The sequence below is a fragment of the Eurytemora carolleeae genome, unplaced genomic scaffold, assembly GCF_000591075.1.
Source record: "Eurytemora carolleeae unplaced genomic scaffold, Eaff_2.0 scaffold130, whole genome shotgun sequence".
Lineage (NCBI taxonomy): Eukaryota > Metazoa > Arthropoda > Copepoda > Calanoida > Temoridae > Eurytemora > Eurytemora carolleeae.
Window position 1 is genome coordinate 457,639 of NW_019397116.1, and position 26,177 is coordinate 483,815.

At 32.2% G+C, this 26,177-nt stretch overlaps 1 protein-coding gene across 8 annotated transcripts in view; it reads right to left on the bottom strand.

Moving 5' to 3' along the window:
- Nucleotides 1-1,824: 1,824 nt before the first annotated feature.
- Nucleotides 1,825-26,177, bottom strand: part of LOC111712006 (aldehyde dehydrogenase family 16 member A1) — a 25,715-nt gene continuing 1,362 nt past the window's right edge. The window contains exons 2-32 of one of the 8 annotated variants that reach the window (XM_023486509.1): nucleotides 21,911-22,004; nucleotides 21,785-21,816; nucleotides 20,551-20,617; nucleotides 19,829-19,867; nucleotides 17,762-17,832; nucleotides 17,465-17,569; nucleotides 16,524-16,599; nucleotides 14,968-15,051; nucleotides 14,730-14,813; nucleotides 14,324-14,435; nucleotides 14,115-14,237; nucleotides 13,600-13,729; nucleotides 13,486-13,549; nucleotides 13,277-13,376; nucleotides 13,085-13,164; nucleotides 12,857-12,955; nucleotides 12,728-12,793; nucleotides 12,093-12,146; nucleotides 11,707-11,760; nucleotides 11,460-11,536; nucleotides 11,260-11,325; nucleotides 11,082-11,169; nucleotides 10,203-10,269; nucleotides 9,100-9,170; nucleotides 8,867-8,954; nucleotides 7,676-7,748; nucleotides 6,993-7,089; nucleotides 5,725-5,814; nucleotides 4,361-4,427; nucleotides 3,427-3,524; nucleotides 1,825-2,260 (exon numbers count right to left, since the gene is read on the bottom strand). In XM_023486509.1, the coding sequence (XP_023342277.1) occupies nucleotides 2,216-2,260; nucleotides 3,427-3,524; nucleotides 4,361-4,427; nucleotides 5,725-5,814; nucleotides 6,993-7,089; nucleotides 7,676-7,748; nucleotides 8,867-8,954; nucleotides 9,100-9,170; nucleotides 10,203-10,269; nucleotides 11,082-11,169; nucleotides 11,260-11,325; nucleotides 11,460-11,536; nucleotides 11,707-11,760; nucleotides 12,093-12,146; nucleotides 12,728-12,793; nucleotides 12,857-12,955; nucleotides 13,085-13,164; nucleotides 13,277-13,376; nucleotides 13,486-13,549; nucleotides 13,600-13,729; nucleotides 14,115-14,237; nucleotides 14,324-14,435; nucleotides 14,730-14,813; nucleotides 14,968-15,051; nucleotides 16,524-16,599; nucleotides 17,465-17,569; nucleotides 17,762-17,832; nucleotides 19,829-19,867; nucleotides 20,551-20,617; nucleotides 21,785-21,816; nucleotides 21,911-21,997 (2,454 nt within the window). In that variant the 5' untranslated portion in view covers nucleotides 21,998-22,004 and the 3' untranslated portion in view covers nucleotides 1,825-2,215. Of the gene's footprint in view, nucleotides 2,261-3,426; nucleotides 3,525-4,360; nucleotides 4,428-4,473; nucleotides 4,668-4,725; nucleotides 4,828-4,919; nucleotides 4,986-5,724; nucleotides 5,815-6,759; nucleotides 6,891-6,992; nucleotides 7,090-7,675; nucleotides 7,749-7,944; nucleotides 8,028-8,866; nucleotides 8,955-9,099; nucleotides 9,171-10,202; nucleotides 10,270-11,081; nucleotides 11,170-11,259; nucleotides 11,326-11,459; nucleotides 11,537-11,706; nucleotides 11,765-12,092; nucleotides 12,147-12,727; nucleotides 12,794-12,856; nucleotides 12,956-13,084; nucleotides 13,165-13,276; nucleotides 13,377-13,485; nucleotides 13,550-13,599; nucleotides 13,730-14,114; nucleotides 14,238-14,323; nucleotides 14,436-14,729; nucleotides 14,814-14,967; nucleotides 15,052-16,523; nucleotides 16,600-17,464; nucleotides 17,570-17,761; nucleotides 17,833-19,828; nucleotides 19,868-20,550; nucleotides 20,618-21,784; nucleotides 21,817-21,910; nucleotides 22,014-26,177 lie in introns of those variants that run through there. The other 7 variants (XM_023486510.1, XM_023486508.1, XM_023486511.1 and 4 more) reach the window with 7 other exon arrangements.

A 26,177-nucleotide genomic window follows, 5' to 3' on the forward strand; every position in this document is an offset into this window, starting at 1 on the left:
TTATGAAATGTTCCTTTAAGACAAATCCAATTCGGAAAATATGTTACAGTCTATAAAACAAAATATGCGTTGGTTGATCTAGCTTTCCATCCTTCTTTCAAAAAATATTTCCACAAATGACACAAGCCGTGGAGGGATAGTCTAGCTCTGTTGCAGAAATGTTGATTTTTCAAAAACTTTAAAATTGTAAATCATTTAAACAAAATTTATATTTTACCTTGGTATAAGCTCTTATGTTTCGGATAAGTATTGTTATGCCCATCGGATAATTTTTCAAGTTTACTGATGATCGTATAACTTCTTAATTTGCAGTTTTATACAACAAATCTTTCATGCTATGGTATAGAAAAACTGTCTACTGTTTACATACCCCAGATCTGTGTACACAGATGCCGCAACTCTCATTTATCCGATGTACTGTATGTCACTACATGATCTATACCTAACACCGATTCCCTTATGTCCCTGGTCTGTCCTTATTGCAAAGACGACGGATTACATCCCTTGCATACCACACCATTTTTTCGTCCGCACCACAAGTCACCTTTTTTTCTTACGACCACACCTTTCTTTCGTGCGGGTGTTGCTTCTGTGGTGTTAAAGTTTTGTTTATGGTTGTAACACTTATTTTTTTTAATTCATGTGGGTCTGTCCTATGATAACGATTTTTGGACCCTCCCTCCTATAAATTTTGTACATGACCTAGATTTCACTCAAATTTTCAACAAACAAATATGTATTATGTATTATTTGAGTGGTAGGTTAGGTTAAGACAATTTATGTGCCGAGCGCTGCGGTCAGGACAGACTTTCAATCTCTAAAAATATCTACAAAATTTGTTTATTAGGGTTAGGTTAGGTCAAGACACTTGCTGGGCCGCGCGCTGCGGCTAGGACAGGCTAGGGGCCACATGAACAACTTTATTTATGTGTTAAATATGAGATGCATGTACAAAATTGATGGGAGGAGGTTCAAAAATCGTTATCTAGGAAATTACCCGTCATTTTGTGTCAACTGCAATTTGTTTGAAAAATAAAACGATATTTAAGCCCAATGTAGTAAATAACGGAATTTATGTGCGACATGACTATTTTTCGTCCGGAAAAGATTTCTTATTTTACTCCAAAATTGCAACTTTTAGGTTTTAGAAAGCTGGGATTTTTAAGATTTGCTTTAGAGATTGTGAAACAAAAATGTTCATGAAATGTTTTAGGACTACTGGACCTTCATCAGATGTCTTTAAAAAAAAACAGGATAAGATATTTAAAATCATTATGAACAACATGACGCGGCTCAAAATTCTAACATAATAAATTTAAGTACAATGCCGGACGAAACAAGGTGTGGTCGGAAGAAATAATGTCGAATAGTTGAGGATGCAACGTTATTTGTGGTTGGACGAAAAAAGGACTGTTGTGCCTTCCCTCCCTCGTAGCTTGAACAACCATGGGTAGTTAATCTAATTTCAATATGATAATTTTACAAGAGGTAATTGTAACGCTTCAAGATAAATTTACAGAAAAAATAGATGTTGAGCAGATTTTTCTGTCTCAATCTTCTTATAATTAATAAAATTCTTGAAAATATTTAAAAAAAACATACTTGTTTGTTTATTTGTATGCCCAACATATTAATGAACTCTTTTATGGCACGATCAAAATCGTAGGAGCTAAGTAAATTTTTACGAGTTCAAAAGTTAAATGATCGTAATTTGTTCCCACATTTCACTGACATTTCTTTCTTTTAGGGACTTTTAATTCAAGTCAACTAACCTCTTTTTAGAACCAAACTTTTGATCTTAGTTTAAATAATAATATTATTTAATATTTTTGCAACAATTTATTTACAATGTATTCATTGATTTAAAAATGTGCACTTTTTTTAACAGGAGTTTTATCCATGCACTGCATACACATATTGTGCTGCAGGTTGCATGTACAGGGTTATCCACAAAGAATGCAACTTTAATGACGACATTTAACTCGGTAAGGTGTACAGTACTTTTTTGGATTTTGGAATCAAATGTAATCGTTTAAAAGAATCTTTTATAATTTGGCAAAGAAAGAAACAAGTTTACAGCTTCGGAATTTCAAATGGAAGAAAAAGTATAAAACAGTTTCTAAAGTCTCATACTTTGTGGTTTACCCTGTAAACTACAGTACATAGAACACTTCTCATGTACAATTCACATACATAGTGGTCTGCAGGTTTGCAGTTAGTTAGCGAAGATATCTCCCATAGTTAACCAAATGTTCTTGGCCTAAAACAGATTTTATATTCAATAGTAGAAGACGACATTGACTATATTTTCTTGGTTAATAGTAGAAAACGACATCAAATATATTTTATATTTCTACTGTAGAAGACGAAATTAAATTGATTTTATAGTTTAATAGAAGAAGACGACATTAAATAGATTTTATATTTTTACTGTAGAAGACGATATTGAATAGATCTTATATTTTAATGGTATAAGACGACATTAAATAGATCTTATATTTATAATGCAGAAGATGATACTATATAGATTTTATAGTTTAATGGCAGAAGACGACATTAAATAGATTTTATATTTTTACTGTAGAAGACGATATTGAATAGATCTTATACTTTAATGGTAGAAGACGACATTAAATAGATCTTATATTTATAATGCAGAAGATGATACTATATAGATTTTATAGTTTAATGGCAGAAGACGACATTAAATAGATTTTATATTTATAATGCAGAAGACGATATTGAATAGATTTTATATTTTAATGGTAGAAGACATTAAATATATTTTATATTTATACTGCAAAAGATGATATTTATTACAAAGAATTTATAGTTTAATGGCAGAAGACGACATTAAATAGATTTTATATTTCTACTTTAGAAGACGATATTGAATAGATTTTATATTTTAATGGTAGAAGACGACATTAAATATATTTTATATTTATACTGCAAAAGATGATATATATTACAAAGAATTTATAGTTTAATAGAAGAAGACGACATTAAATAGATTTTATATTTTAATGGTAGAAGACGACATTAGATATATTTTATATTTATACTACAAAAGATGATATTTATTACAAAGAATTTATAGTTTAATAGAAGAAGACGACATTAAATAGATTTTATATTAGTAATAGTAATAGTAATAGTAATGATATTAATCTAATACTAAGTTAGATGCTAACAGTGAGAATGATGATAACTAAACCTGAGAATTGATTAATATTAAAAGTAATAGTAATTGTTATTTTTAATTTGAATGATATTAACATCACTGTATTAAATTATAAACCATGATAATGATGATACCTGAACCTGAGAAATGATGAAAATTACAAGTAATAGCAATATTATTAGTAATTTGAATATCGATATTAATATCACTAAATTTAATGATAACAATGATAATGATGATACCTGAACTGAATGATAGAGAAACTCCTCCCCCTGCCCCTCCTTGTTGTCCAGCCAGTTCCTGGACTTACCGTAATCCACCCAGGTCCTCTTCACGTTAACTATATATCAGAATATATTAGTCTTGTCCTTCACCTAGGATGCCTCGTGCTTTGGGACCGTTTTTTGTCTATAATTTCTTTCAGAGTCAAAATTCAGCATACTATATGAAAAACAAAAGTATAGGGTTACCCACTAAGGATGAGACTGTAAAGACGACGTAAAAAATATGACGAATCCACTATTATATTAAGTCTTAATGGTTTGGGGAATCATAAATCTAAGGATTCAGACAGTATAATTATGTACGTGAGTAACTCTGTATTTTAAATTGTTTATTCTAAACATTTGTTTTTCTTAAACTATGTAAAATATTGACTCTGGTAGAAGTTATATAACGATTGTGTTCGGATCGTTTTACCACTTTTTATTTTTTAGGTTGGAAGATATTGAAAAGCTTAATAAAAGCAAACTTTGACAAAATATATTTTTGAAATCTTTGAAATTTTAAAAATATTTTCTAAAAACTATTTAACCAAGTAAAAGTAATTCCTGACAAATTCCTGAATGAGCCCCAATCCTAGAATAAAAGGGTTTTCCAAAATACTCCATACAAGTATATCATATCATCACAGAATGTCATTAATCTAATCTAATTCGTTCAAGATCATAAGGAAGAAATACATTTTTAAAAATGGAGTCACTTTATGGTTCTTTCTTTTAATCAAGAAATGTTGTAATTTTAAATTGAGAAAACCGAAATGTTTCTGTAAATATTAGAACTGGTTACAAAAACAAAACCCACTGTACAGGAGGTCATTTTACAATCAAAAGAAGGAAAAACGACGACAATCATATTGTTTTCCGGTTGACACTATAATATAAAGAATATATTAACCTGCTGAAGCATGTTCGACGAATGCTGATCCCTCTCTACTGTTGAAATACCAGACTCCATCTACGTCCTGTTCAAGCAGGAATTAAAATCATATTTCATTAATACTGACCCCTCTCTACTGTTGAAATACCAGACTCCATCTACGTTCTGTTCAAGCAGGAATTAAAATCATATTTCATTAATACTGACCCCGCTCTACTATTGAAATACCAGACTCCATCTACGTCCTGATCAAGCAGGAATTAAAATCATAATTCAATAATACTGACCCCTCTCTACTGTTGAAATACCAGACTCCATCTACGTCCTGTTCAGGCATGAATTAAAATCATATTCCAATAATACTGACCCCGCTCTACTGTTGAAATACCAGACTCCATCTAAGTCCTGTTTAAGCAGGAATTAAAATCATATTTCAATAATACTGACCCCTCTCTACTATTAAAATACCACACTCCATCTACGTCCTGTTCAAGCAGGAATTAAATTCATGTTTAAATAATGCTGACCCTCTCTACTATTGAAATACCAGACTCCATCAAAGTCCTGTTCAAGCAGGAATTAAGATCATATTTCAATAATACTGACCCTCTCTACTGTTGAAATACCAGACTCCATCTACGTTCTGTTCAAGCAGGAATTAAGATCATATTTACATAATTCTGTGCATATTATTCAACGAATTTTTTTTCGGCTTTACTATATTTTTAATCGTGAAATTTTGTCTAGTTATATTGTTGTCTGTTCCAGATTAATTAAAGGAACTGATTACAGTTATATTTATACCTTTGACATCTCAAACCAGTTCAAAGTTAAAAATAGCACAGCTTTAGGTTTTATCAAGGACTAGAAAATTAGTTCAAAATAGGAAGATTTAAAAATTCAAATGTTAAGTAAGATTTTGAAGAACAATTTTTTCCGATGAGATAATTTTCTCAGACGAAACTTTGCCTCCGTTTAATTTTAATTAAAAATAAACTAAATTTAATTTTCATTTTTCTTAATATATACTTTGCTTGTCTATCTGTCTGTCCGTTTACGTATCCAATAAACGTAAAAACAGCTAAACCGATCGGGCCAAAATTTTGTGTGGGACCTCACATGACCCCAGGGAAGGTTTATAGATTTATGGATTCTCAAAATTACAAAAATTTTTGTCCAAAAGTTCTTGATTTTTGTAAATTTTGAAAATGCGCGAAAAAAAATCTTAATTCCGCAAACTTTTTTTTGATCTTTATTTTATACTGTACAAAGAGAGAAAAATGCTCAGAGATAAAGCCACACTTAAAATTTGAATTAAAAGATGGGCGCCCTAAAATCCTAGTATAAACCATTTCTGATCCTTTCTTTTATAATTTTGTCACCTGATGCTCGGCCAATGGTTTAGTTATATGATCCCTGCTTCCAGTCAGTATATTTACAACACCAGCTGGTAGATCACTAGTCTCAAATATCTGAAATATATAATTAAATAGAAGATCTAGTTAGAAGATCAATAAACTTAATTAGAAGATCAATATATTTAATTAGAAGATCAATATATCTAGTTAGAAGATTAATATATTTAATTAGAAGATCAGTATATTTAATTAGAAGATCAATATATCTAGATAGAAGATTAATATATCTAATTAGAAGATCAATATATTTAATTAGAAGATTAATATATCTAATTAGTAGATTAATATATTTAATTAGAATATCAATATATCTAATTAGAAGATTATATGTCTAATTAGAAGATCAATATATTTAATTAGAAGATCAAAAAATTTAATTAGAAGATCAATATATTTAATTAGAAGATCAACATATCTAATTTGAAGACTAATATATTTGATTAGAAGATCAAAATATTTAAAGATCAATATATCTAATTTGAAGACTAATATATTTGATTAGAAGATCAAAATATTTAATTAGAAGATCAATATATCTAATTAGAAGATCAATATGTTTAATTAGAAGATTAATAAATATTGTTGAAGATTTACAAAATTGCTGCAAATGCTATATCCTGAAAATGGTAAGACACCAAAAAAAGTTGAGATGAATATTTTATGGTTTTTAAAGAATATTTATAATAACTAAACCTGGTATATAGACCTAAGGCAACCAGAGGATACTGCTCACTGGGAACTATCACGGTGTTAGATGTAGCAATATATACCTGACATAGACCTAAAGCAACCAGAGGATACTGCTTACTAGGAACTATCACGGTGTTAGATGTAGCAATATATACCTGACATAGACCTAAAGCAACCAGAGGATACTGCTTACTAGGAACTATCACGGTGTTAGATGTAGCAATATATAAACCTGATATAGACCTAAAGCAACCAGAGGATACTGCTCACTGGGAACTATCACGGTGTTAGATGTAGCAATATATAAACCTGATATAGACCTAAAGCAACCAGAGGATACTGCTCACTGGGAACTATCACCACTGTATTAGATCTAGCAATATATAAACCTGATATAGACCTAAAGCAACCAGAGGATACTGCTCACTGGGAACTATCACCACTGTATTAGATCTAGCAATATATACCTGATATAGACCTAAAGCAACCAGAGGATACTGCTCACTGGGAACTATCACGGTGTTAGATGTAGCAATACATACCTGATATAGACCTAATGCAACCAGAGGATACTGCTCACTGGGAACTATCACCACTGTATTAGATCTAGCAATAGCTGGAGCAAGCAGCGAAATAAAACTAGGTAAGTTTACGATTAAAGAATTCATAATTCCAAAATTTTCTTTTAAACCTCAATTTTAATCATAAAATCTCTTGTAACATTTATTATTAAACAAAGTTTTTATCTTAATTGAAATTTTTAAAAGATGTTTTCAAGATTTGCATGAAACTGTTCAGGATTTACTCGAAATTTTTAACATGTATTTTTGTGCTCAGGAGGAAAAATACAAAGTAAAAAAATCTTAAATGTTTGTAAAAAAGATCCACCATAATTGACCCCTTGACTGATTTGCCTTAAATTTTGGTTGGGTAATCATGCGGAAACGTTCTTAGACTGGTTTAAAATGTCCCAGTTAAGTGGGTTGGCTTGTACATAAACTCCATCTATAAAATAAAGCTCTTCGCTCATATACATATTTGTATGCATATTTGTTTTTTATTTATAGCTGGCCAAACGGATGAACCAAACTGGCTGTTCTTTTTTAAAGGGAACCCATGGATACCCAGCGAGTGACAAAGGCAAAAAATCGATTTTTTGTTAATAATGTTCAAAGAATAAAAACTAAACATTAACAATATTAATGAAGTCTTGTAATCTAGTTTCCTGAGGAGAGGGTTTAGATCCGGGCACACAATTCCAATAACTCCCAAGGGTTCGTGGATTTTAATCACTGATCCTTAAATACAAAAATAAGATAACGCCAATTCCAATAACTCCCAGGGGTTCGTGGATTTTGATCACTGATCCTTTAATACAAAAATAAGATAACAACAATTCCAATAACTCCAGGGGTTCGTGGATTTTGATCATTGATCCTTTAATACAAAATTAAGATAACACCTATTCCAATAACTCCCAGGGGTTCGTGGATTTTAATCACTGATCCTTTAATACAAAAATAAGATAACGCCAATTCCAATAACTCCCAGGGGTTCGTGGATTTTAATCACTGATCCTTTGATACAAAAATAAGATAACGCCAATTCTACCCTTTGGAAGAATAATATCAAAATTAAAGGTAATAATAAAAGAGCAAAAATAAATTTGGATGAAAATTAAGTGAGGAGACGAAACACAGTGCAAGAGCCATAGATTTGCCGGGGAAGACGACATTCACGGAATCTTATGTGTATTTATTGTTGTTATAAAGCAAATCGTTTTACCAGTAGCTTGCAAATCAACATATTAACAGAAATGGGTCTGTGTTACTACACAATTGCTGTCTTTCATATTCATTAGATCATAAAAAATCATAACGCATAACATAATCATAAAAGTCGTTTTCCTATACTAGTTTTATTCGTCTCACAGTAAATACAAGTTTATCTTGAAACTTGAAAAAAGTCGAATTAAAGGACTGTTTAAGTTTTCAGAATAAAATGATCAGAAATTAGACATTGAGGAAAAAATTAAGCAAAAAGGAACTGAACATTTGCTTAAAAATCGTATTTCTTATTTCCAACTTTTTGCAACCAGATGGTTATATGAGAATTAAAGAAAAAAACATTTATGTAAACGTTCAAAGCTGGGAACCTTTCTACTGGATACTCATAATCCCGATTGCTTGATCTCGATATCTGCTGTGGGAACTTTTAAACTAATCTTACTTAATCTTAAGTATCTGTACCATCCATTTTAATCCTCCCCTAATCAAAGCTCCCTTCACTTCAATCCCTGACTGGGTACGATACCCAAGCGGAATATCGAATAAAGATTTTATTAATTTGCAGATTAACAGAGTTCCCAGCTCAGTTCCTACGGAAATGAAGGATAAAGATGATGTTAAAACCGTACCGTAGAGCTGTGTTTCTTGTACTGTACCACCGTACTTATCAGCATACCCGGCCCAATAGAACAAACGTTCTATGCTTCTCTCAACTTCCTAAAAATAAAGATTAAGTATCATTATTATTATTGTTATAATTCTCAAATTATTTTAAAATTATTTAGATAAAAAATAATTCAACATAACATAACAATTCAAGTCGTCTTACTACTCTCATGTTTATTGGGACACCCTGTAGTACCTTGGTAGCAGCTTCTAGGGAAACCCCAGTCATTTCTATTAATCCGGTTACAAACTCAGCCTTCCTAATCTCTGGATAAAAAATTACATTTATTTTCTTTCTTTAACAATTTGCTCAATAAACTAGTTCTGTTGATGTCAGAAAAAAGACCAACGCTTTTGTCGAAAAAAGGCACTAATTCAATTACTTGAGAAAGCACTAAAGCATTTGTAATAAAACGCACTGACACTTTTTTAAAAATGCAACATTTTAAGGGACTTGAGTTGTTATTGCAAGTAACACTCCATTAAAAAAAGAGGTGCATGTCCGATTCATAAAGGTACCCCTAAACCTTATCTGATCAACAATTTGGAAGATGTATTTCTAGCTTGACACATATGATATCTTGATAATTTCACCCTTGTTACTGCGCAAGTCACTTTTGTAAAGAAACCACAATTAAAAAATCAGATTATTAAGAGAATAATGGATATCTTGTTCAATGTTCATACTTGGTCAGACATAGCTTTTAATTTTAATGCGGTGAATCTGACATTCACACCTTTTAGATGGTAGTTCCATTGAAATTAGGTCTACAGACTCTTTATTTGAATTTAGGTCTACAGACCCTTTAATTGAAATTAGGTCTACAGACTCTTTATTTGAATTTAGGTCTACAGACCCTTTAATTGAAATTAGGTCTACAGACCCTTTAATTGAAATTAGGTCTACAGACCCTTTAATTAAAATTAGGTCTACAGACCCTTTAATTGAAATTAGGTCTACAGACCCTTTAATTGAAATTAGGTCTACAGACCCTTTAATTGGAAAATGTTATTGCGAAGAAAACAGAAATACTTATGTGATTGTGAAAATATACATGAACACATGCGTCAAAAATCACTAACCCTTTGACAAAAAATGCAAATAAAAGCTAATGAATAAAAACAAAAATACACTAAAACTTCTGCCATAAAAAAACACAGACAATTTTGGCTAAAGAGGCTAAAAAATATGGACAATTTGATTGGAACCATAGACATGTCAAACTCATTTGATTGGAACCATAGACATGTCAAACTAATTTGATTGGAACCATAGACATGTCAAACTAATGAGAATACCTAAATTTTCAGCAATGTAGTAGAGAATTTGCTGTCGGTTAAATGGAGTTTTCTTGGCCCAGCCCGGCTGTAGAATTGGTTTGTTAAATTTTCACCAAAATCTACCATTAATATTTAATAATCAACTAAATAAGGGATTGTTCACATATTTGAATAAATCATAGAACCACAATTTTTGGAACCAACTTTGATAAAAACAAAAGGTTTTTTATAAAACGAACAATTTTTTAAACAAACTTTTGCAAAAGAAAAAACGAGAGATTTTTTACTGAACGAACGATTTTATTGAATGAACAATCTTACTGAACAATCCTTCACTGAGAAAACGAATGAAATGAGTGTTCACAAATGATGAACAAATGAAATGAAAAAAACGCTCCTATTTTTAGTTAGAACATCTTTTTTGGCCGACACAAATTCTATAAATAATTTTACACAAAGTAAAAATTATTTCACCCCTCTGGGTCATATTATAGCAGTAAGATTACCAAACCGTGTTTCTATTTAAAAAAAACCAGTTTTTTTTTTGGGTAATTTTGAATATTTTGGTGAAAAATCTGATGAAAATTTAAATCTTCAGGGCTGAGACTTGCTTTTGAAAACGTACAAAAATAAAATTAGTTTTTCGTTTAATTTTTATTTTTGAAAACTAACAAACCTTCCTTTTTAAAAAAAATGTTTTAAAAACACGAAGGATTAAAACTAAAATTAAATTAAACCTTTTAAAAACGAAGAAAGTAACGATGATATGTTAGTTTTATTTAAACAATGATCATTCTGCACATTTTTCCTTTAGTTTGTAAATATGAAAAAAAATTTCTTATTATCTTTGACTTAATGAAACGATAAGTTAGTTTTTGAAAGGTGACCAATCCATTCCTGAGCTTTTTTGGCAGCTTCAACTGCATTCCTTACATCTTTACGGTTTGATTCTCCAACCTGAGCCAGAACAGCACCCGCAGGGGACCTAGGAAGGGAAAAAACTATATAGCAAAATCATTTGATCTACAAAAGAATATAAAAAAATTTTGTAAAAAATTCATAGATTATTCTTAACCTAATAATTCTTGAATAGTTCCCATCTGGTCGCTTCTGCGCCCCTCCATAGTACAGCTTGTAGGTTCTGAAATCAAAAATACATCTTTTATAAACTCATATATAAACTCACTTTTTGAAGAAAAAATGCCCACAAAGGAGTGTAAATTAAACATGAACAGAAAGCTGCAGTTAAGAAAATGGTTCAAAATAGATTTTTACCTGTCTACTGGTGAATTAGCACCAGCTGCATTTATGCCAGTTATGGCAGGGCCAGCTGCATCATCGCTGGATCCAAACTTAAATTTTTAAAAAAGTAAAAAGAGCCCTAACAAGCTAACATAAATAAAACATCAGGATACGCATTTCATCCGGCCTGCTTTATAGTGTTGACCGCCCCATCCATGCTTTTGACCCAGAAGTGATATTCAAAAATGGCAACACCAAACTTTTTAAACATACATCTCACCTTCTTGAAATCCACATCTGGTTTAGCTACCACCTCGCAGGAAACCCAGGCAGGCTTTACATTCAATCAATCAATCAATAATACAAAATTTTATGATTAAATGATAGAACTGATTGTTCCCAAATTTTTTATAGTAACCTCTCATTACCGGCCCAGAGATAGTTTATAAGTTATAACCAGTTGCATGGGCTTTTGTCAGTTTCAAAGGGCATCCCAGCATTTGAACATATCTTTTGTCATATTTTTAAATATAAACAAAAATCCCCAAACTTGTTTTTGTGTTATTGGCTTTTTTTTACAATATGATTTGCAGATAAATCAACAACATATATGTATAAAAATTTATCAAGTATATGCTTCTAATGCTGATGTATTTATTGGAATTCCTTAGCATATTCAAAAAGCCCTTCTCGTCCTCCATCTCTCCCAAACCCAGATTGCTATTGGATAAAGTTAAGTAAAAGTTAAATTCAGAGGTTAGGTCTTAGCAGCTAGAGTTTGCCACCTAAAAAGTCCAGAGTCTAAAACTAAAGAACGAAAAGTTACGACTTAAATGTTAAGTTTCAGCTTAAATGCCACTCCTGACTTAATTTGAACCTGCATTTTAACCCTGGGTTAAAATATTTAACTTGTCGATTTCAGCAAGTTAAATTTTAAACGCAAAAATATCCGCCTTCAATTTTGCAATATTTCATGCATGAAAATAATTGTGTTTCTAATAACAAATATATATGTTCCTTTTTGCGCTGCAGTTTTGTGAAGAAATTGAAATTATGAAACCGCTGATATTGTATATTCTCTGTAGATCCGTAATCGCCTTAATTCCCGTAATCTGATTGGTTCATATTTTTCCCGGGAAATTTAAATTTTCCATTAGTTCAGGGTTAAACTTAGAAAGGTTAACATTTAAGTAGCAACTCATTATTTTTCAGAACTTTTAAGCTTTAACTTAAAAATCCCGAATTCTTTAGTTTTAGACTCAGGTTATCTTTCATAAGTTCTTTTCACAATAACTTTGTCCCTTGAATCCTCCGAACCCCGCAGCTGCATCAAACTGGTTGTGACAGTTTATCCAAACAGCACCAGCCTAAAAATTTGATCCTTTTTTTCTGTATCAGATTTTCATTTACAAAACAAGAACAAGCATTACCTGGATATGTTTAGCTGTTTCCAGAGCAAGGGTTAATTGGTCAGAATGAACACTGGCTCCAAGTCCATATAGAGTGTTATTAGCAAGTGCAATTGCCTCCTAGGTTTAAAGATACTTTAATTTCAGAAGAAAAGAACACACAAAATTGTCAAATGTTTGTCATAAATAGGAAGTTGAAATCTGAAAAAATATTTCATTCACGGTGAAGCACATTTCTTAATTAGTAACCTTTGCTGTTCTGAAGGGAAGTGCAACAAGAACAGGACCAAATATTTCCTCCATAACAACTCTACTTGCAGAATTCACCCCTGAAAATTCGGACAAATTTCTTTACTTCTTTTTATTATAAGCTTCAAGGTTCTTCATTTTTTTATATTGATCTTTTAACATTTTAATAACTTCAGTTAAAAAATTTGTTTCCTGTGATAAGGGTTGGGGGGTAAAAGCAGCCAGGGGGAGCTTCTGTCTGAAAAACATCAGCTCCTTCTAATCTGGCATCTTCTACATACTCTGCTATTGACTGCAGAGGATTAATGAAAAGTTAATGATTGATATCTGAAGGAAGTTTCCATATCTTCTTTCAAGTATTAGTATTTACTTAATTAAACATTTTTTTGTTTCATTTTTTCCTTTCTTTGAGATTCATCCACAATTGCTGCCATATCCACAGTCTTATCCATACTGTTTCCAATTCTTAAGAAACATCATTATTAAATATATAATATGACAACAAACAGAAATACCTGAATTTTGAAAGTCTTGTTTTGAGCTTTGATATAAATACATCAAAAACTGGTTCTTGGACAAGCAGCTTTGACCCAGCAGAACAGACCTGGCCCTGATTGAACCAGATGGCATCAACTACACTCTCAACTAAAAATAATTAATGGTCATGTTTTTTAAGAGGGTTTTATGAACTTTTTTTATGAGCTTTTTCCATAAATATAATTTCTTATTATAAATTAATCAGCCAGTTTGCAAGTAATTTCTTGCCATATAAATTTGTCTGTTCTCTCTTTCTGTCAAAAAGGGTTTATCTAAATTGCGATGTTCACTCCACGTTAATGCTTTTTTATCAATAATGCTTCACAATTTATCAATAAGTTGATCAGAAATTCCAGCCAGCGGTGTATGGAGGAATTTGTCCAAGGACAGGGGGCATAATCTTTTTATATTTTTATCTCTCCTCCCCTCCTACAACCTTATCAATCAAAGGTCAAGAAAGGAAATAGTTTCCGTATAAGATAGTTAAGATTACCTGCTGAATCTAAGTCCGCATTGTGATAAACCACAACAGGAGATTTGCCTCCAAGCTCAAGAGAAATTTTCTTTCCTGTGCCAGCTATGGCCATCCTTAATACCTTCCCAATCTCTGTTGATCCTGAATATTAACATGTTAAGATAAATCATTACCTAATTTACAAAAACTTGGGAGTGGAGTACAAGTTTTACAAGCTAAAGTTTAACCTGTAAATGCAACTTTATCCACAAGACTGTGTTCAGCTAAAAGTTGACCCATAGCACCACCACCTGTCACCACATTGAAGACACCAGCAGGAAGACCGGCTTCTGCACAGATCTAACACAATTTTTTAACTTAAACCCTATCTTTGGTTCACATTTTTGATAAGATAATCATACAAGGTCAGAACTTGAAATTGGAGAAACTCTAAATCCAAAGACTTACAGTTTTGCAATCTCTAATTGGCCAAATTCAAATGTTTTTGTGGCTTTCAATTGCTTGGACCTTTCCAAGATAGTTAATAGGAACATATTCAATCTATTGGAAGGGATAAATATAATGAGAGGGGAAATTTAAGTCCAATTAACATGACTGAACTGTTGAAAAGATATAAATCATCCAGAAAATCACCTCAGCAAAAAGTAGAGCAGAGAGCCTAGTGTAAGTTGCAGGCTTGAGCAAAACAGTATTTCCCATTGCTAAAGCTGGAGCAACCTATTTAAAAAACAATTTGTATTTTGTGAGTGTACAGGGCCCATGGAAGTTCATTGGAACGTAAATAGATGGGAGCTTAAGTCAAACTTCAAAGGATAGAAGGTTGATCATTATCATTATTGAAATAAGTAATATAATTGACATTTATAGATACCTTCCAAGTAAGAAGCATAAGAGGAAAATTCCAGGGAACAATGGCTCCAATAACACCAACACTCTCCCATCCTGGCAAAGTCTCCTGAATATGACATAGATCCAAGCCATTTCTAAAATGATACTGTATCTATAAGAATGTCATCCTGGATAGATCATCAAGACAAAAAAATAATAAGAAGTTACAAATCCAACCTTTGTACTGGTTTNGCCACACTCCCCACAATCCTCTGTCTCCTTCTGGAGAACATTGATCACAGAGTAAGCATGCATTACATGTGCCATGATGCTATTATGCAATTCAGAAGTATGCCCGTAACCAGGATTTTCCCAAGGGTGTGCAAAGAAGGATGTTGTAGTATGGACCCAGGAGCACAGAGTAAAACGTAGTGATTGAGGTCAGAGGATGCAGGGGGGTCAGAATTTTGGTATAATATTGAGTAATTCTAACTTGAATTTGATGTTATGTAGGAAATTTTCTAATTTGTCAACAACACTAGTAATTTAGGCTTGAACTTTATGTTACAGTGAAAATTCAGTTTTACCTGAATTTGATGTTTTGTATGACACAAGGAAAATTTTCATAATTTAGTTTTTAGTTAAAATTTTACAATATTGGAGAACAGAAAATGTTAATAATTTGATATTACTTCTCACGTTCACTGATTTTGAACTGTCTGGACAAAATATTGAAACTGAGGCAATTTAAGTTATAGCAAAATTTAAATAATGGAATTTTATTATACACACGGGAACATATTTACTACATTTTATGTATGTATATCTTCATATTAGAAAGAACAATAAACCAGTTCGATCAGAAAATTGTTCCTCAGGACAAATATTTTATAAAGATGGTTTAATTTGGTTGGTCCGAGGAAACAGCTTTAGTAAAGAATTGTTTAGGCATAACTATAGCATAAAAACAATATGAGCGAGGGAAGGCACACCATAATGACGTCACATCTGACCATTATTTCTTCTGACCACTCCTTTTTTGTGTGACCAATGCTTCTGTTTTTTCGAATGTATTATTTTATGCCTTTAACCCTTTTTTTTCAATTCTAAAATACGTCCCAAAATGATGTTTTCTTATCTTAAGAGATTTTTAGGATCTACAACTAAAAATTGACATTTTTTAGTAGGGAACATAACAATTGGTTTTAATTTTCTTGAGGGTTTGTGAAACAAAGATTTGCATGAATTGTTTTATGCCTATTGTTACCTTCAAAAGATGTTATTCTTTAAACAAAAAAACAGGATAAAATAGTTTCAACTATTATAAACAATATGACATGGCTCAAAATTATATCATAACAATTTAACAATTGTAAAAAATGCAGAACGAAGAAAAGGTGTGGTCGGAAGAAATAATGGTGAGTTGTGAGGTAATTTGTGGTCAAACAAATTTGTGCCTTCCATCCCTCTCAATACAGTATACAGGCCACAGGTTCAAGAAGGCGAGAGATCATTGAAATGTATATTCCTCCAGTCTATATTTCTCCTTGAAATATTATGCTTGGGACCTTTGTAATTTTTTATCTGTAGATTCCATACCTCCATCATCTGTGCCCAGCCTGCATAGTAGTAAAGATGTCTGATCACCACCGGAATATCTGCATCTCTAGTCTCCCTTCACAAAAGTCTAATCTTAGGAATTTTTTACTTTATTCTCCATATTGACTATATGGACAGACCTCTTTATATCAAAAATCATTTATTTGTAACTTGAGATTTGCTGAAGAAGTGGCATTTTTGGTTTAGCATAAAACAAAATAATGCTTCTGAGAAAGAAGAGGTAGATGCCTTACTTAATTTAGATAAGATTTATTGAAGTTCTTGAACCACATAGATAAAGTTGAATCACTTTTCTAGTCCCCCCTTCTATGTTGAAGAGAAGTGGTTAAACTTTATCTATTAGGTTTAACTTCTTCTCACTGTTTAATGAATCTGGTTAACAGCATATTTTTCAGACCAATTTCATCGGGTTAAAATGATTATACTAGAAAGATTTAGCCTAGGGCTGGGTACGTTTTGTTAACGGTATTTTCCGTTTTTTTTTTCTTTAACGGTTTGTCAAAACGTTAACAGTGCAAGCCGTTAACATTTGTTGTAGTATATTAACGTTGTTAACGGTTTGCCAAAATTTCCATTAAGAAAGAGTTGACAGTTTCTCAAATTGGATTTACAGCACAAGAAGTTACCAAATTGCAAAAAAATCTTGAAAAGTTTCATCATATAAAAAGGGGGGGGGGGCTGAAGGCGACGTTAAAAAACATCAAAATACATAAAACATTTTAAAAAATATTTCATGCAATTTTAGCCGAAATTTTTTTTATAAACCCATTCTTTTCGTTTTCGTTTTCAACTGTTTTCTTTTTCAAAAACGGCTAATCCGTTTAAAAATTAATGCTTTTTGCAATTTTCCAACAGACTTTTCTGTTAGGTTTCGAAAACCTCTGTTTCATTAACGAAACTTTGCCCAGCCCTAATTTAACCTGATTGATTTCCCATTGTCCAGAGCCTCAACAACAGCAATAAGCCTTGAATGTTTCTGCACATGCCGAGCAACACTGTACAGATGCTTAGCCCGCTCATATCCACTTAAAGAATCTGATTTTAAGGTACTGTAGACGTAATCTCAAGTAATTCTTTGTTTACAAGGTGACATGCCAGATTCACAATGATACACTTAAAAGCTTTGTCTGATCAAATATCAATTCGACTTCTAGGGGCCAGGTCTATCTTAATCTTAACATATAATTATAAAATATTTAAGTTTTGCCTCTGAATACCTGAGTTTGCTCCAGCTCTTGTGAGCTTCCTTTGCAGCTCTGACAGCTGTGTCCACATCCTCAGCAGTTCCCTGAATGAAGGTACAGTATACAATACATTATATAGATGGTGTCAGGTTTTTACCAAAAACCATTTTCCCAAGTGACATTTCCCAAGCGGTAAGACAAGTTTAGGTAAAGCTTTCTTCTGAGAGCGTGGCTAAGTCGGGTTATTGAATGATTCTAAAGATGATTTTTTATCCTTTTCTCTCTCTTATTCTAACTTGACAATAATACGTTCATCCTTTCCAAAATGTCGTCTTCATTCCTATTTAACATTTTTATCCACTAAATCACTTATTCTCTGATAGTTTTATACACAAGTATTTTATTCTATTTGTATCTTTATACAAAATTTTAAATTTTTTGCTTATTCTCTTTCAATACAGTGGTTCTCAAAAAACATCTATTTCTTTGCCCAATCTTTCCAATCACTCTAACTACCAATATAACAACCCTTATTTTCATCCTAGCTCTCATTGATTCCTAATACCTAATCTTCCAATCCCAAATTTCTCTACAGCTGATTTCCATCCCAATCCCAACTTCCTCTTTAGTTTATATCCTTTCCAATTCTCAACCTTTTTTACCTACTCCCAATTGGTTATATCTCATTCATATACCTTATTCCCAAACCAAGCCTAATCCCAATATCTTGAACATTAGTTGATAATCGTTTGGGATCCCAATAGTTTGGATTTTATGTAAAAGTTACGACACTATAAACTTTTTAATCATGCTTCATTTATGACAAATGACAATGGACAAGAAAATATGAATTTTAGAAGTATTAGAAAGAAATAAGCCTCTGCAAAAAACCAGCCTGTGTGAATATTTTGCGCAGTATTATGCTGCCTAGCAGGCTAGACACAGTCACTATAGAACCAGTAAAGAGGAAGTATTCAAGATGTGACTCCTACAAAGAAGAAAAGAACTGTTCGACTCGCGTACCACCCTCGCGGTCAAAGCGAGTGCAAAGAACCCTATATTCTTTATGTGACCAGATCTGATCAATATACTTCTTTAATTTGCAACCACATCGATTCATTAGAGAGAGAGAACAACATATTGCTGGTTAAAGATTAAGAAGACTTTTTATATTCTTATATATCCTACCATCTCAAGCTACCCTCCCCAACTCAACTTCCAAATACTTCCTCTCCAAATTATCTCTCTTTTTCTGAGACATGGCTGCCAGGATGGGCTAGGGGGCTGAGTGCTGCTGTTGGATGGGCTAGGGGACTAAGCACTGCGACTTGAACAGGCAAGGTGGCCGAGTGCTGCGGCTAGGACAGACTTGAGAAGATACAGGTTGAGAAATTGCACAGTTGGGAAGTTGCAACTTGGGAAAATACCATTGGGAAGTTTCCACTTGGAAAAAAGCCTCTGGGAAAGTACCTAACATCGATACATAGACATTATTATTCACAACAAATTATTGTAATAGTTTTGATCCCAAACAAATTTGCAAATACAAAGATGTCCCTGAGGGTCAGATTGGAAAGATATTTTCTGTCAAAAGTTACTTTTCAGTATTTTCAAGAGAACCCAATTTTTAACATTTTTGTAAATTTTTCAATTTTATTTTAAATAAGATAAGATATTTAATTGCCTATAAAAAGATCTAGATATGATATGATTTTAGTTGAAACTGTGCAATCATATTACAATCATATTGCCATCATATTGGACTGTTCATTGGAAGTTTTAATATTTTTAAATTCTTGAATTAAGTAAAAAGTAGGTTCAGGTGTGAAGTTTTGTTTATCATTTGTTCAGAAACGACTGTACGAAATTATGCTGACTGTTCCCGGCAACTCTAAACATATTTTTTTCTTTTCACATCAATTCAGAAGCTTTTGAAGAACTATATTCAAGGCAGAAAACTCATTTTAATCTAAGGATTATTATATTTTAAGTGTTTTAGGTCGTCTTTACCTTTACAGTCTTACTCGTTAATGGGTATTATACATAGAAGGGTAAGTTATCGCTATAAAAAAGTAACATTTTAAAAACATAATTTCATACCTGAGTGGTGCTAGCCAGAGTTTTTCCATTGCTAGGATTCTAAAAATTTTAATTGTTAGAATAATAATGATTTGTTGATTTTAAAATGACTGAAGAGTGAAGACGTTTTTGCATTTAAAAAAAATGGCTTTTCCATATTTACAACGGTACCCTAAAATGTTTTGTATGATCAAAAATAAACAAGATTTCCATGTTTTTTACTTTGAAAATTTGTTTAACTGTAGGTAATATGCGGACTTCTGCTGCATTAACAATAGAGGGCATTTTTTAGAATAAAACAATTTTCAATATAGAAAATCTTCCCGCACATTATTGATAAGATAAACGTTTAGAGGGTACGGTTGTGAATTTAAAATGCTTATTAAAATGGAGGGTCTCTCAAATAAAAAACAGTCTTTTGCGATTAACAAAAATCATATTATTAACCAACCCAAATAGTTAAGCCTAAGGAAAAACAGGAAGCAAGGTCAGCCCGCGTAAAATAAGTGTTCACTATGGTTTGCAGGGTTACCCATGGTCAAGTTTTTAAGACAATGGCGCAACACAAAAAGTTGGGGTACATGACTTTTAACTGATCTTGAGCAGAACAAAATAATAGAAAGACTTTGATAACAAACTGGAAATAAATTTATTGATATATCGTTTTATTTGTATGCGTGACCTTGTGCCCACACCCCTAATCCAAAAATACATTAAAAATAGAAAATACTGATTTATTTTACCTTGGTTGCGTAAAGATTTCTTCCCTCCGGATGAACCCAGGTATTATTAATGAACAGACCAAACTTCCTGAACCCAGGACATAATAATTTCTTTAAAATATATTTACTGAACAGTGAACAGGCCCAATTATCTTCTGTCTACATATAATAAAACAAGACATTCATACATATATATGTATAAAAGTTGAGTATATACAGCCAAACGGCTGGACCGAATGGGCTGAAACTTTGTGTGGACTCTCATTGGTGGCCGTGGGGTGTTTTAGGCTAAAGAAAATTCAAAAATTTTCTTTTCTTAAAATTTTTTTCTTTCAAAATTCTTTTTTAAAAGTTTTTTTTTCCATGGGCAGCGCCGGGTCCTTCAGCTAGTATATAATAAAGCTCTTCGCTCATATATGTATATTTGTATATATATTGGCTATAGCTGGCCAAACGGCTGGACCAAATTGGCTGTTTTTTAGGGAACCCTTAAGTACCCAAAAGGTAACATAGGTTAAACAAATGTCAATAAAAAAGCACCCTGTGTCCATGGCATCAAATCTCTTCCCTGCGACAGTTAATTCACCTTCACCTAGGTGTTTTAACCATTTCAGCACAAAATTAGACATAAATAGTTTTAAAAGTATTTAGATTATTAGTTTACATAAATAAATGCACATTTAGCTCTAAAACGTTTTTTTGAAGGGAGAAAACGCAAAGAAGTCATTTCCTCCCAAATGTCGTCTTTCTTTCAAATTATCAAATTATCATTATTCTTCTTACTGCGTTTGGCCAATCAAAATACATTAATAAATATCGGCAAGTGTCACAACATTGGGTTTGATGTCTAGAATTGTGTTGAAAGGGAAGTGAACCATCGCAGGATTGTGTCTCCATGTATGACACCAGAGGTAGAAACTTGTATATGAGCTAGCTCAAATCTGCGAGGCAGAAACTTTAATTTGAAGTACAAAGTTAATATCGGTAAGACCTGAAATAGTTCTGACATGTAATTGCACCATATCTGTTGTACTAAAAAAGTACACAGTTGTGCTTTCTGATTTCTGAATGTTACACAAGTTCAAAAAGTTTTCCAGCATTTTTTAAGCTTTAATTTGTGAAAAATTTTATTTTGAGTTCTTTACATTATTAGAATAAAATAAAATTGTTACTACAATTAACTAAATAAATGGTTAATTCTGGTTAATTCGATTCCCTTTTTTAATAAACAAAATCCATTTAAACAAAATTTTTCCTGTCATGCTCATCCAGCCATTTCTCAGCAACCTTAACAAAAATATGATAATCTTCTTACGATAATTGGTACATGTAACATTATCCAAATAAATGAACAATCCCTTAATTTTAAATATATTCGTACTTTATCTGACTCCGATGCAGGTCCATACTCCATGTTGTTGAAAATATCGCTAACAGATGGTGTTGTCGTCTTCAACATTGATTCCATTGCATAACTGAAAAATCTATATAAAATGTAACCTCAGTACTCCTTTTGTAGTACTCCCCTGCCTTCTTTCCCCCTGTGCTACCCAATATAATTAGTACTCCCCGCCCTCTAACCCCCTCCTCCAATCCCAAGTACTCCCCTGCCCTCTAACTCCTCTGATCCAAAGTACTCTCCTCCAAATATTTTTGACCATGTAAAACTAAAATGTTAAAATTTATATAAAAAACTGAATTTCAACTTTTTACACACACTATTTCATTTTAGATAAATATTTTATCAGTTTTAAAACATCTTGCCCCCCCCCCTCACTTAAATCCTGTATCCGCCCCTGTAAAGGTACACTATACACTATACACTATGTTACCATACTTAATATCTTTATATCTCAAACAAACAAAACTAGCAGAAAAAACAGCAAAAACAAACAAAACTAGCCGAAAAAAACAGCAAATTTATGTTTTAATACTCTTCACTCTTCGGTTTCAGATTTGAAAAGTGTGATAGCTCTGAGTACTAGGGGGGGCTATGCCCCTTTTACTGGTATAGGTAGGGGCACTACCCCCTTGCCCCCCATAAATAAAAGTTTGTTTTAAAAAATGATACATTTAACGATCGATTAAAGTCGTGATGTTTTTTAATAAATTTGAAAGGGTTGAATTAATTGAATTCGTTGTAATCTGTTTGAAATATCTTAATCTAAAACCTCGTTGTCTGATATTTTATAACTTTGTCACAATTCGTTCATTAATACTTAGCTGCTTTGTGCGTATTCTCAATGTAAATTCCTCTCTGAATTGAAACAATTCAATCTGTTTTCCCGTCTCTTATTGGCTCAGAGAAAATTAAAGATAAACATTTATTGCGGAAGTTGTGGCAAGAAATAACGGAGTAAAATAGAAATAATTATCTAATTTCAACGACTTTAATTTTTAACTGAATCATGAAATGGCAACAAGGGGGAGGGGTCGAGGGGTGGCGCCCCATAAAAGTTAAAGAAAGAATGTTTTAAGATTTATTTCATTTTACATAAATGTTAAACTCGATTCTTGCAATAATGCAATTCCTGTTTTAACATTACCATACATAATAACTAATAAGATTAATAAGGGTTATTTTATATAATTTTTCCTGTACATCTCGGAGCTTAATGTAGTAAATGATAAGCAAGCAAAGATAATATATATATATATATTTTTTTGTCGTTTTTGTTCCTTGAAAAAGTTATCGTAAATGTGTGTCATTTCCAAAACGTGGTTGGAAATGACGCAGTCAAATGTAGTTCAAAGTAAATGACCATTTTTACTGAATTTGCCCTGATTCTAGAACGAGGCATGATCAAAATCGTTAACGTTCTCTATCCTTCACTAACAACGCAAAGAACGGAACGGGGATGAAACAATTGGAAAAAGAACGATCCAGCAAAAGGTTCTCGTTCTAGAGCTCGAGGAACGAACGATACTTTATGCTCCTACTAATGGGATTAAAAATCCTGAAATCTTAATATTATCTCTTATATAAAGTAAGTCATTTCTCCTTTTTATTTGGATCTGGGAAGTTGGTTTGAAAAGTTAAAGGCTGAAACCTGAGAATCTCAGGAGTTAATTGAGACATATAAGAGTTCTGTCTGATGTTGCTGTATCGAGAAATTGATATAAAACTGTTTCAAAATTATACCAAAACGTATATATGTAAGATTTTGTATGTACAATTCGTAGTATTAAACAGATCATATTCAACAAATTCGCAACCAATCTGAAAACAACTATATCCCAGAGGAGCCTGAGAAATTCAAGTTTGCTCCTATTATTATTAGAATTTAATAATTTTTCATTTCTAATAGCTTTAACTGATAATATTATCTATGCGTCCGGAACATGTCACAAGAACTCCAACCAGTGGCAGTGATTATTGTCATGTGTCTCCATCTGTATAACGTGACAACTATACGTCACTGCCATTGGAGGGAGCTCTGGTCACGTGATACGGACGTATATCTTACATATATACGTTTTGGTATAATTTTGACACAGTTTTAAGCCAATTTCTAGAGACAGGAACATCAGATAGATGTCTTATGGGTATCGTTCAACTCCTGAGATTCTCAGGTTTCAGCCTGTACTCCCTTTCATTTTTCCTTTACAGTCCCTTTAAGAAGATTGACTATTAAAACAAAATCTCCCGGCAATACAGGGTTACTCACAAAGATTGAGACTTCCGAGAAAGATGCAGCTCTACGAAATTTAAAAAGTCTATTTGCGCTTATGTTACTATTCCCTGCAACCTAGTTAACTTGTTTCTTTTTTAGCCTTATCATTAAATAAGCAATTTAAAAAACATATTTCAGACATAAAATTTATTCAACCTTGAGATCGTCATATTTATCCAGGTCGTATTAACAGTCTCATTCTTTGTGGGTAACCCTGTATTTCCCCTTTCCAAACAATGACCAATCACTTTGGTTGAGAAATGGTAATTACAGATTGGATAGCTATGTAATTGACACAATGTGCAATAAGGACTTGATCTGTTTGGGGAATGTTGCCAATATTGGCTGATAGGGTAAAATCATATTTTATGTACAGTAAGAACCAGAAAACTGTGGAATAGGAAGACGACAATAAAGCCTGAAGGTGTTTTTTGATGTTGTTACAAGGCAAATAGTTTAGTTACTGTAGTTATAATCAGAAAGACTTGGAATTAACGCAGTTAGTCAGGCGACTTCACATATATATATATCTGGTAATTTTAAATGCTCAAAAAAAGGCAGACCACATTTTAGAAATGACAGGACTAGGGCTATTTGTGATTATCTTTTCATCAATCATATTTGTAAAATTAGATTGTAAAATAGACTGAAAATTCTAATTTAATTCAGGGTCTTTTTGATTAGGGCTGTACAGTAACTTTTTACCTCACCTTTTAACTAACATGGAAACGTTTACATTCTTCAGTCTTCCTATTCCACATTTTTCTGGTTCCAACTGTATATCATAGATAATCTTCCTATTCCAGAGTTTTCTGCTTAGCACTGTATATCATATATAATCTTCCTATTCCAGAGTTTTCTGCTTCTAACTGTATATCATAGATAATCTTCCTATTCCGGAGTTTTCTGGTTCTAACTGTTTATCATATATAATCTTCCTATTCCAGAGTTTTCTGGTTCTAACTGTTTATCATATATAATCTTCCTATTCCAGAGTTTTCTGGTTCTAACTGTATATAATATATAATCTTCCTATTCCAGAGTTTTCTGCTTCTAACTATATATCATTTATAAGCTTCCTATTCCAGAGTTTTCTGCTTCTAACTGTATATCATATATAATCTTTCTATTCAAGAGCTTTCTGCTTCTAACTGTATATCTGTAACTGTATTATACAGGGTGTATTTTATGTATGCATGTACTAGTACTATACAGGGTGTATTTTATGTATGCATGTACTAGTACTATACAGGGTGTATTTTATGTATGTATGTACCAGTATTATACAGGGTGTATTTTATGTATGCATGTACTAGTATTATACAGGGTGTATTTTATGTATGCATGTACCAGAATTATACAGGGTGTATTTTATGTATGTATGCACTTGTACTATACAGGGTGTATTTTATGTATGCATGTACCAGTATTATACAGGGTGTATTTTATGTATGTATGCACTTGTACTATACAGGGTGTATTTTATGTATGCATGTACTAGTATTATACAGGGTGTATTTTATGTATGCTTGTACTTGTACTATACAGGGTGTATTTTATGTATGAATGCACTAGTATTATACCTGTGGTGTATTTTATGTATGTATGTACTAGTATTATACAGGGTGTATTTTATGTATGAATGTTCTAGTATTATACAGGGTGTATTTTATGTATGAATGTACTAGTATTATACAGGGTGTATTTTATGTATGAATGTACTAGTACTATACAGGGTGTATTTTATGTATGAATGTACTAGTATTATACAGGGTGTATTTTATGTATGTATGTACTAGTACTATACAGGGTGTATTTTATGTATGTATGTACTAGTATTATACAGGGTGTATTTTATGTATGTATGTACTAGTATTATACAGGGTGTATTTTATGTATGTATGTACTAGTATTATACAGGGTGTATTTTATGTATGTATGTACTAGTATTATACAGGGTGTATTTTATGTATG